The 12,083-nt window shown below is 37.9% G+C and overlaps 1 protein-coding gene and 1 long non-coding RNA gene across 3 annotated transcripts in view; one reads left to right on the top strand and one right to left on the bottom strand.

Moving 5' to 3' along the window:
* Positions 1–12,083, bottom strand: part of PTPRO (protein tyrosine phosphatase receptor type O) — a 259,115-nt gene that overhangs the window by 21,403 nt on the left and 225,629 nt on the right. For both annotated transcript variants that reach the window (XM_019038426.4, XM_019038427.4), the window contains 2 exons: positions 8,758–8,793; positions 4,901–4,982 (listed from right to left, as the gene is read on the bottom strand). In XM_019038426.4, coding sequence (XP_018893971.3) covers positions 4,901–4,982; positions 8,758–8,793 — 118 coding nt within the window. The remainder of the gene's footprint in view (positions 1–4,900; positions 4,983–8,757; positions 8,794–12,083) is intronic.
* Positions 2,683–12,083, top strand: part of LOC134756552 (uncharacterized) — a 50,146-nt gene continuing 40,745 nt past the window's right edge. Inside the window, exon 1 of the long non-coding RNA XR_010129304.1 lies at positions 2,683–2,864. This is a non-coding gene — a long non-coding RNA (uncharacterized lncRNA). The remainder of the gene's footprint in view (positions 2,865–12,083) is intronic.

Raw genomic sequence — 12,083 nt, 5'->3', positions numbered from 1 at the left:
TTCTGGGCTCTCACATTTCAGCTATAAAGTCTGGTTCTTCAAAATCTTTCCCATGTGAAATGTAAAAAATGAGGAAACTATTTTAATCCCTGGGTCCCAAAACTTTTAAAGGAACGGTGTATATTTTTATCAGAAGGATAATCAATCTTTCTAGCAGATTTAAAATCAGATTCAGAGTAAAAAAGAAATTTATTCAGTAAACACAAATTAGTAACTCATATAGCTTCATGTATGACTTATGGCTGTATTGGTAGTATCTATAAATCCAGACATTAGTTTCAATTTGCAAAATGCTTATAAATGATGTGATTTCTCAATGTGAATGGTCAATGTCAGCATCAAAATGAATACAAATACTAGGCATTAATATAAACAGAACAAGTACAAGTTCAGCCACTGGAATTATCTAGACCAAGGTGATTCGGCCATCTCATACCCTCTTGAATTCTCATTAGAGTTAGGAACATTTTTTTCCTTAAGTCTCAATTAACTATCAATACATTTCAAAAAAATTTGAGGGCTGCCATGTGAAAGGTCCAGCATACATCCTGAAATCAGGCATGGGAGCACACTACTTCTATGAAAATTGATGAGGAAACCCTGACGCTGACCCTGAGGATGTAGGGCGCAGAATGGGACTCAGGACTGGTAATATCTGAAGTCTGTCAAATGAAGAAGGAAGTAAATTGGACCAGTGGGCCACTGCTTGAGCAAATGTTAGTCCAAAACATACGGTCTAAGCCTGTGACTTAAAACAGAGCCCTAGAAAGTAAGTTGTATTTTCCTACCAGAATATGTAAATAATGTCAGGACTTACCACCCAATTAACTACATATATGACCAATAATGTTCTAAGAATAGAAATGTATGAAGAGAGCATCACAATAAATAACAATATTAAAGACTTTAAAATCGTGGTGTAATGGTTAATTTTATACGTCAACTTGACTAGGCTATAGTGTCCAGTTGCTTGGCCAAACACCAGTCTGCTGCTGTGAAGGTGTTTTTCTCATATATGATTAACATTTACGTAAGTAGAGTTTGAGGAAGGCTGATTATGCTACGTAATGTGGCTGGGCCTCATCCAGTCAGTTTGAAGGCCTGATGAGAAGAGACAGGTCCTACAAGGAGGGAGGAATTCTGCCTCCCCATTGCCTTCAAACTCAAAACTGCAAACTCAACTTTTCCTTGGATCTCCAGCCTGCCAGCCTGCCCTTCAGGTTTCAGACTTGTCAGCCTCCATAACCTCAAAAGCCAATACCTTAAAATAGATCTCTCTGTATATACATCATATTTGTTCTATGTAAACATCCCATTGGTTTCTCTGGAGAACCCATGACTAATACACATGGGTTATAAAGCTTGATTGTAGCCTCATCCCATATTTAACCCATATTTCTCAATCAAACACTTTCGGCCTAGGACAATTCTCTATTGTGCGGGAATGTCCCACTCATTGAAGAGCGTTTAACGCCTCGTCCCTCTTCCATAAAATACTGTTAGCATCCTCCTCCTAAGCTATTATAACAACCAAAAACACTCCCACACATTTTCACATTTCATCTGGGGGCTGACTGGTACTTGTCCAGTTGAGAACCATTGATCTAGTTCAACTCACCCATTTTATACATAAAGAAACTAAGGTGATGAGAAAATGTACTTAAAAAAAAGCAGAACATGATTATTTTTTAAATACACAACTTCTGTACAAACTCCAAATAAAACCCCAATGTAAAAAAATGAGAAAAAAAATGGTATTTCATTTTCAGCCCTTCACAAAATGTTAACCTCTTTAATCATAAATCAGCTGTTAGAAATCAGTAACAAAATGATGAAGATTATAAGGTACATGAAAATAAAAGAAACAGAGGGAAATGAAATAACACAAATGACTAATAGTGCTATATGAAGATGATGTAGCTTAACGTTAACAGATGAGAAGGCAATTTCTTTTTAATATTACATTATCAATGATTACAAATGTTGATATCTACTCTTTGTATAGTTTTAGGAAGTATATACTATAGTATACTGTTTGTATGGTTTTAGGAACACTGGGAAAACTTACTCCACTTATGGGAAATTTACTCAAAATGCAGATTTTGTATATACTTTGCCTGGGCAGTTTCAATCCATAAGAATTATTCCAACAAAGTAGTTGGATAAATTGAAACTTATACATGAGCATGTTCACTACATAAAAAATCTGTAGCTAATACATCATCCGCCCCCAAGCCCACCCCAAACTCATTATATATCAATTGGTTAAGAAAAAAACATATTTTTTAGAATGTTAATTAGTAGCAACCCTGTAGTGAGGATTCAGGATTTTAGATTCCTAGTTTAGCACATTTGTTATAAATCCTATGAAGTCAGGCTAAATGTATTCATTTATCCATTGAATGAATAAAAGCCCTCAGCATATTATAAATTGAACATTTAGCACATAAAATTTATAATTCTGCTTTTCATATTTTTGTGATATCTAAAGATAGCATGCTAATCGCTTATGGTTTGGTTCTCCCAATACCCTCTCTTTATTGGGAGATAATGCCCTTCTTAGGTTTTGCTACTTGAGCCACATGGTTCCATTTAGAGATTCTGTGCATCTGCCCTCTCTGGCTGTGATTGGTTTGAATGGGCACCATGACACAGGCTCGTCCATCAAAATCCTCCCCTGTTAATTTTCAAACTACAAACAAGAAAGACAGACAATAATTCCCTTTGGAAACCATGGAAACAAAAGGCTGTGGTGCTCAAGGGTTGTTGGCTGCTTTTCACTATGAAAAAGAGGTTGGGCTGGGCATCGTGGCTCACGGCTGTAATCCCAGCACTTTGAGAGGCTGAGGCAGCTAGATCACAAGGTAAGGAGTTTGAGACCAGACTGGTCAGTATGGTGAAACCCTGTCTCTACTAAAAATACAAAAGTTAGCCGGGCATGGTGGTGGGCACCTGTAGTCCCAGTTACTCAGGAGGCTGAGGCAGGAGAATCACTTGAACCTGGGAGGCGGAGGTTGCAGTGAGCCAAGATCGCGTCACTCCTCTCTAGCCTGGGCAACAGAGTGAGACTGTCTCAAAAAACAAAACAAAACAAAAGTGACAAAAAGAAAAAGAGGTTGTTTGTTGTTTCACTGAACACAAACATCTGCCCTCTCTGGCTGCGTTTCTCTTTGTTTCTCTTTGTTCAGTGAAACAAAGTGAAACCAAAACAGAGAGAGAAGCAGAAATGAGAAATAGAGGGGCCCCTGCAGGGCTCTGGTCCCTGGCTCCAGTCATCCCTGCAACTGTGCTGCTTCCCTGCACGTAGTCTAGCTACTCAACCTTTTCTTTGATTGTATGAGATACCTTAGTATCCTTTGAATAAACCCCCCTTTCCTTTAGTCTAAACAAGTTTGAGCTATGTTTTTGTCACTCACAACTAAAAGAATATGTTTACTGGAAAATGACTTGTTGAATTTTTTTTCATGCAATTCAGAAACAGTAATAGTTATGCTTGGGTTTCAAGACATAAACTGTGAGTTGCCAGCAGAGGTTATGATCCAGCTGTGCCATCAAGGGCATGCCATCTTGAAGGAATTAAGAAAATGTGGCTTTAATAAGGTAAAAGTGTAGCTATACCATAATTTCTATCATCGTTAGAATCATCTAGCTATTTATTTTTTCAGAGTTTTGCCTCATGTTTGCTTAGAAAAAAAGTCCTCCTTTCCTTGATATACTTTCTGAAATGCCATCCTCCTCATTCATTTCCAATTCAAATTGAATTTCTTTGAGTATAGCATTTGGTGTAGCATCTATAATATCCTATGCACCTGGATACAATGGATAAGTGAGCAGGCTCTGTGTGGAATTTCTCAGGACACAGGTGGTAGTTAGCAGTCTTTGTATTTGGTAATGTATAAGATTCTTCTCATCCTCAAATTCCCCATTAGTGTCTCCACACCAGGACCACTGATGCTTTTTGCAGACTAAAGCTGTCCTTGGCTGAGAAGTGGAAAGGAGAAATGATTTTAAAAACTGAAGAAAAAGCAGCTACCTTAATAGAAAAGAGCACTTAAAAGGCTTTATAAAAAAAAACTACAGAATTTAGAAAAATCACTTTATCTTCTCCTTTTCCCTGAATCACTGACCACTCAAGCCATGCTATAGAAACCTGAAGGATGGGGGGCCATTTAGACTGTGTTATGAGCTATAAAATATGTAGAAAGAAAAAGTGAGAACTAATTATCTTCCCCCATGCTGCTGAGATATTAGACTCACTCACTTCCATCTCTTCTGACATATGGTTTTAGATCCAAAGAAATATGTGTCCTTCGGAAAAAAAGAGATGTTGTCAATTTTTTTCTTAACACAAATCATGTGTAACTTTATCTCCCCAATTTGTCCAAGGAAAGAAAATAAAACTGCACAAAAGTTATTAAGTAGAATGCCAGGAGTCCTATAGTTTGAAAAGCCCTACTCCAGGATGTTATGTGCCCAGGACACAAAGGGGGTCAGTTTTATCCACTATCCACCACTACTGTGGCCTAAGAAGCATGAGAAACACTACAAATCCCCTGAAAGGGAAATTCTGTCTCAGGCTTCATGCCTCAGCTTGCATTTTTCTTCTTGTACTCTCTTGATTTCCCTGGTTTTCAATGATGGCTTCTACTATACCCATGTTTGCTCACCTGAGTACCTGCACCTATTCTCTTCTTCCCCTCATCTCATTTGTGCCACCTGAGGCCTTGCCTACTAAGCAAGGATTGACAACCCTTGCTCTAAACCAGCAGATCAGCAACCCCCAGGCCCATACCCTTTTTGTTACGCACTGCCAGTGAGCAGGGACATGACCCCAACACAAACCCCACAATTCCCAGGCCCTTTCCATTACAGAAGGTAGAAAATGCCTTAACCAACTCACCTCAAACTGAAGAGAAAATTTATAGTCCGAGTCTTTGGCCATATCCTTAATATAGGCATCAAAGTCATCCAGTTGAACCGGGCTTTGCCAAACACAAAGAAATATACATACATTTTAAAATTCTTGTTGATAGGTATTATATATTGTTTAATATCATACTTCTTAATCTTCTTGGAGAAAATAGAAGTTTTACTTCTCTAAGGTTAGCACTCACCTTTTTTTTTTTGATTCAAGTTACCAATCCTTAATATATTGCAATTGAAAAGAAGGGCATATATATCCAGCTTCCTTGATAGAAGAAATCTCTAGATTTCCACTTGGCTCTTACTGTAGCAGTACAGTAGCATACATATGCATACTCATATACACACACCCCCATACGTGTTGCTTCTAAAAAACTCTGGCATATGGAAAATAACAAAGGAATGGATTCCAAAGACCTGTTTGAGTTATGGTTTTGCTTTATTGACTGTGTTATCCTAGAGAATCGCCTAACTCTTCAGAGTCAATGTTCTTATCCATAAAATACAGCAGTTACAGCTACAGGGTTGACATACAGTACATAAAGAACTTTGTAAGTTTCAACAGCTTTACAAGTATAAGGAATTGTGCTGCTAGCTACAGTCTCCCCAAAGCAGAGGCAGGATCAGTGGGATGAAACTTTTGTCTAGAAAGCTCCCAGGGTCTCACTGGAGTGAGTTATCTTTAGAGGCTTGCATATCTATAAAAGTATGGAAATGGCTCAGAGGTTCAATCAAGTAACACATCTGAGCTATGTTTCTGCATCCGCAGCAGAAGTTCTCACTTTTTTTTTTGAGAATAAGAATCAAGTTTTATCTCCTGTAGTTTTCTGTAGCTGCTTATCTCCTCTAGAGCCTACCTAAACCAATTTGCTCTCTAAAGTAGCTCTCTGCTTCTGCAGAATTCCACATTCTGTCATCTAACTCAAGCCTTTCCACTTTGGCAGGCTCTTTATAGTTGACCCTTCCCTTGGTCTTGTGGTGTGTTACTCAGCTTGTATCATCTAACTGTGGTCTTTTTTGTTTTGTTTTGTTTTGAGACAGAGTCTCACTCTGTCACCCAGACTGGAATGTAGTGGCGCTATTTCGGCTCACTGCAACTTCTGCCTCCTAGGTTCAAGCGATTCTCCTGCCTCAGCCTCCCAAGTAGCTGGGACTTCAGGCAGGTGCCACCACACCTGGCTAATTTTTGTATTTTTAATAGAGATTTGGTTTCACCATGTTGTCCAAGGTGGTCTTGAACTCCTGACCTCAAGTGATCCACCTGCCTCGGCCTCCCAAAGTGCTGGGATTACAAGTATGAGCCACTGCACCTGGCCTAACTGTGGTCTTATGTCCAATTAGAAAATACATAGTATTTAATAATGCTCATTTAAAGTTGTTGATTAGCTAATCTGATGAATTCATTTATGTTAACATTTTAGTAAATTTTAGAGGGCATTATATCTTCCAGAGAATACCTTTACACTTAAATGTTTTTACTTAATAACAATAACTCATTTATAAAACACGCTACACTTCATAAATATTCACATGCATCAACTTGCTTAATCGATCCCTGAGGTAGGAATAGACAACATTAGCTCCATGCTCCAGCTGAGAGAGCCACGGCTAAGAGAGTTAAATGAGTAGCCCAACATCACATGTCTACTAAGCAGTAGAATTCTCACTGGAATCCAGGGAGAGTAAGTCCTGGTTCAAAGCTTTTCCCACTTCAAACTTGTTATCCTTCCAAAAGAATGGGCTAAAGTTGGGACTCCTCTCCTGGAATGAACCCCCTTAGAACTGCACTCTCTGGCTGGTGTCTTTGGGCAGTGTATCGACCTTAAAGTTGGATTTAACAACTCTAGCTTTCATCTTGTTACTAGGAAAATGTGCACATGTATACAGAAGGCAAACCAGACAAAGTATTAATGGGTTAAAAGAAGTAAAAGCAAGAAGCGGAGGGAAAAGAGAGGGAGAGGAAGGAATAGCAAACAGAAGAATGGACATAAGGGAGAAGGAGAATGACAAGGAGAAGAAAAAGAAAGCTGGAAGGTAGTAGAGACCAAAAGGACAAATATCTACAGAGGAAAAAGAAAAAGAGGAGGTGATGGAAAGGAAGGATGGAATGAGGACAAGTGGAGATAGAAAATGGGAACCAGGGGGATACGGTAGTGGTGGGGCATTTGGAGGGAAAGAGAAATGGTAGAGAAGGCAAATAAAAAGGTGAGAGGAAAGCCTTTCAAGAAATATCTTCTAGAGAAGGAGAGAGGAGTCAAAGGAAAATGAGAGGGGGGTAGGTGGAAGCCGAATTGATGTGAGTTTCTTTTGCTTGTGGGTATGTTCTACCACTCCTAATCTCTACCCTATCTTTTGTCTGGGTCTTGCTTCTCCTTCTTTTCTTTGTTTGAGTCATGGGAGGAGCAAGCCTTGACAGTCTCTCCTTTTCGTCCAAGGACACTATCTTCTAAATGCTCTAGTCTCTGCCTCTTTAGCTCACCTGCCAACCCAACCAATAGTTTTTGGTAACAAAGTCTTTCTGTTTCTGTGAAATCATCCCTCCCAGGTGATGGTACCCTCTCCTCTATTCAGTCTGGTCTTATCTCTCCTACATCAGTTGGTATAAGCCAGTGGAATGTATGCTGGTTTGAAACTGACTTAGAGGCTGGACACGGTGGCTCATGCCTGTAATCCCAGCACTTTGGGAGGCTGAGGAGGGTGGATCATATGAGATCAGGAGTTCGAGACCAGTCTGACCAATATAGTGAAATTTCGTCTCTACTAAAAATACAAAAATTAGCCAGGCATGGTGGCGTGTGCCTGTAGTATCAGCTACTGGGGAGGCTGAGGCAGGAGAATCACTTGAACCTGGGAGACAGAGGTTGCAGTGAGCCAAGATTGTGCCACTGCACTCCAGCCTGGGTGACAGAGCGAGACTTCATCTCCAAAAAATAAAATAAAATAAATTAAAAAAGAAAAATAAAATATGAAATTGACTTAGAAAAAATTATTCTGTTTTCATATATGCCATAAAATTATATGCCACTCAAGACTAACTAGAAACATTTTTACATCAACTTTTCTTTTGGATTATGTCATGGATTACTCATGATTTCTTTCCATAAGCATAGATGCCACAGACCCGGCTGGACCCCCTAATTTCTTTCTTGTACTAATTCACCAATGTTCTATCCAGGCAGGTATCAAGAACAAACTCTACATAAAGGAAAGTTCCACTCTTCATATGTAGAATTATAACTAAGAAAAGGCATGGAGGTGATAATCTAATAGGCTTTTGAAATCAACTGGGGGTTAATTTTCACTTACCGCAATAGTAATTCTTCTCATTTAATGGTTTAATAGATAAGGAAAACCACAGGCTAGATTAATTATCTTTTCTATTTATTATACAGGTTTCTTGAGAAAGCATTATCAAAGTATCTATTATAACATCAAATAGAGTAAAAGCCTTTTTCTGCAATAAACACAGAATTTCAAAATACTAAAAGGATTTTTGAAACCCTTTGATGTAGTTAAATATTAGATTTTCATATACTGTATTTAGAATACCATACTTCCTCCTCCAAGACTTTAAAAATTACTAATGATCCACTCTCTCAGATTTGATATGATAAACATTGTCCTTATTTCTGATGAGATTTCTGTGATACACTTTTCTAGTGGCCACTGCCACTCAGGCATAAACGACCAATACATTATTGTGCTTAGCTATCGTAATATGCATTTTCCTCTTTCTTAAGCATCCCTTCTATTTGAAGACAAACAATCTTTAATTGGAACATTAAGATTATTATAACAAACATCCTTTTAAATGGCATAGTAAGAAAAACTTACTTTGTCAGTTTCCTCTTCTTTAAACCATTTTTACTCCTGATAATTAAAAAGAAAAGACAAATTTATCTGGGCAGAAGAATTGATTAACATAATAATTAAACTTGAACAGCTTTAAATAATTACATCAGGTACCTCAGTTTTATTTAATTTTCATTAAACACATATCAGGTTTGTTTAATTACTTTTCCTTACATGAGAAGATAATAATAATTTCAGATTCATTTTTTAAAACTCTACTAGATTGCATGAACATATCTGCACTTTATACTTCCCATTTGCCAAAAACTGACTTCTAGAAATGAAATTTCTAACTGCTGTTGATTAAGTTGCTAAAGCAGTTTGTAAATATATAGAAGTATCTGTCTACCACCTGAACACTCCAATTTCTACAGGCAGGAAGAAAGAATGGGGGAATAAATGGAGAACAAATAAAGAGACGGTGGAATGTTGTTTTCTTAATTAAAGACTAAAATAACATTTTCTGACATTTTTCTTTGGGGATGTGAATGTGTGCTGTCAGTGTGGACATGTACCTTGTATAATTCTACTATGGCGTTGTTTTTATTCCATCTTGAACTAATTTTTAAGCTATCTGAAGAACTGGACCTATTACCTGCTTGCTCTTCATCGTTATTAGTCTATAAGCTCAAACACAGGAAATGCTAATGCATGCTTTAGTTAGTTACATTTGTTTAGGAGATAATTAAGGTAATGATTTTCACCCAACCAAGTAAGATAACTTACCTAAGTTAGCTAAGGCTAACGGTATCTATTGAAGGACTTTGTGATTGTATTCTTACTGTTGTCTATAAATAGTAAATACTGAAACATGATTGACTATATAAGTGATGTTACAGCAAACTTTTTTGCAATTAATTTTCAGAGGTCTTTACATAATTTTGATAGACGCACCCAACTTTTCAGAAAATAAACAGTCTATAGTAAATAACCAGTTGTAATCTTAGTACTTTAATGTGTCCAAATATTTATTTATATTTAAAATTATGAATGTTTGGATATCTCCACTTCCTGAAAGCTTTTAGCAGTTTGAAGCACTACTTTGTGCTTTCACAGCACTTTGCAAACGGAGAGTTTCTCACATTGTGTGATTGTTAGTTGCAGGTACACACCTTGCTACACTCACTATAGCTTCCCCCCAGGGCTGAGCATAGTTAATGAAACACCTAGTGGGTGGTCAATAAATGCTTATTCAATTGAACTGAAACAAAATATCTCTGCCATGTTACCCTCAGAATTTCACCTAATGATTCCTTTAACAATTGAATACTAGACTTGGGCTTGTGATGTTCTGATTGAAAAGATGGGACTTGTGGATGAAGAGAAAGTAATGCAGGTCAAGAAATGTAGGGGCCGGGCGCGGTGGCTCACGCCTGTAATCCCAGCACTTTGGGAGGCCGAGGCGGGCGGATCACGAGGTCAGGAGATCGAGACCATCCTGGCTAACACGGTGAAACCCCGTCTCTACTAAAAATCCAAAAATTAGCCGGGCGTGGTAGTGGGCGCCTGTAGTCCCAGCTACTCGGGAGGCTGAGGCAGGAGAATGGCGTGAACCCGGGAGGTGGAGCTTGCAGTGAGCCGAGATCGCGCCACTGCACTCCAGCCTGGGCGACAAAGCAAGACTCCGTCTCAAAAAAAAAAAAAAAAAATCAAAAAAAAAAATAAAGAAATGTAGGAACACATCCATGAAGGCAAGTGGTGTTTGTGGTTTTCAGGTAGTTTTAATCTCTTCCCACTTCTAAGTGAAAACAATCCATTCAATGGTTCTTGTTCTATTTTTTCTCCCTCATCCTCTTTGTCTTCCACACTTGAGATTTAGAGGGAAAAATCAGTCCAGTTTTTACTCTGCCTCTCCCTGATCCCCTCAAAAAACACTGTCATGTTGGACATAGCTGTATCTTATAGGCATTTGGGAACCTAAAGGAATATTTATTGATCGTGTTTTCTATTCAGCCCCGTGATGGTAATTTAGTTAGTTTTAGGAGTTCCACATTTACTTCTTGTAGTAAGAGCCAATTACTTCAGTGCTTTCGGAAAGCAGAATGTCAGCGGAGATGACTAACAGCTCTGGTAAAATCAGGAGGCTGCCAACACATTTTGTGATCAGGAGTGAACAAAAAAATACTTTCCTATCCAAACAGGCTTTAAAGGAAACTAGGAAGTAACAAATGTATGTAAGAGGGTAACACTGAATAAATTCAGTGCTGAAATATTAAGCTGCTACTACTCGGCAGCCGCGTAGAAACTTGATTCATGGAGGAGAGACACATTTTTTTTCTTTCAATCTCATTCATTATTGAATGAACTTTCAATATAACGTATAATTCCACTACATGTTTTGTATGACATATTATCATATACTTATTGGCATAAGTAATCATGATTTGTATACAATTTTCATTGTTCTATTTAGATCTTGCTGATTCCAAGGAGTTTCTGTATCCTAAGGCTGTGGAACATGACAGGATTGAATTATGAAACTCCACAGCAACACTGATAAAATGTTCCTACATTTTCAATTGCTGTGCTAATTCCGAGACTAAAACCAGGGGAAAATTCACGCAAATTAAGGCTTTGCTAGCAATTTTAACTTAAGCACATTCTGGAAAGAGCCAATATGTGCACATGTTACAGTGACGATTTTGTGTGACACGTAGGGTATCGCCTTTTCATTGCAAAAGATTTTCCAAATCAATAAATAACCCCCATCAGACATACCTACAGCATATATGCATAGAGGATTGTGCACTTTTAATTTTTTCCCTTTCACTTATATTAGGTAAGGTTCAAAATCCTAATGACTTCAAAAAGTTAAGATACATTCTGCATAAATTAGCCATGGTTATGACAGTCTTGGAAAGCCATCCATACTGCAATTCATTCCGAAAAAGCAATAGCAAGGACTTGGGATTTATAATGGTTAAAACAAGACAAAACAAAACTCTAAAAGTCTCCAATTTTGTAAGTGCTGCTTACTCTTTGATGAGCTAAGCAGAAACCATCCCCAAATCTTAAAAAGGACTTTAGGATATTATATCATTCTTCAAATAGAACGTGCAATCATCAGGAGTAAAGCTGAGCATTTTCAACTAAATGCCACTTCTTGCTTAAAATGCCAACTGCCTAGGATTGAGAACAAGCGGATAAATACCTGAGTACAGCATGAGGGTCATTATGGCAGTAAAAAAAAAAAAAGATTTAACACTGAATCTAGATACAGCTAGTTCAACTTAGATGATTTCTTTCAATAGGAAACATACTCTTAAGTTCTGAAAGTCAGAAATCCTTGCAGAACACAATCCTGAGAC

The sequence above is a fragment of the Gorilla gorilla genome, chromosome 10 (genome assembly GCF_029281585.2).
Source record: "Gorilla gorilla gorilla isolate KB3781 chromosome 10, NHGRI_mGorGor1-v2.1_pri, whole genome shotgun sequence".
Taxonomy (NCBI): domain Eukaryota; kingdom Metazoa; phylum Chordata; class Mammalia; order Primates; family Hominidae; genus Gorilla; species Gorilla gorilla.
This window is presented reverse-complemented; position numbering and strand designations above follow the sequence as displayed.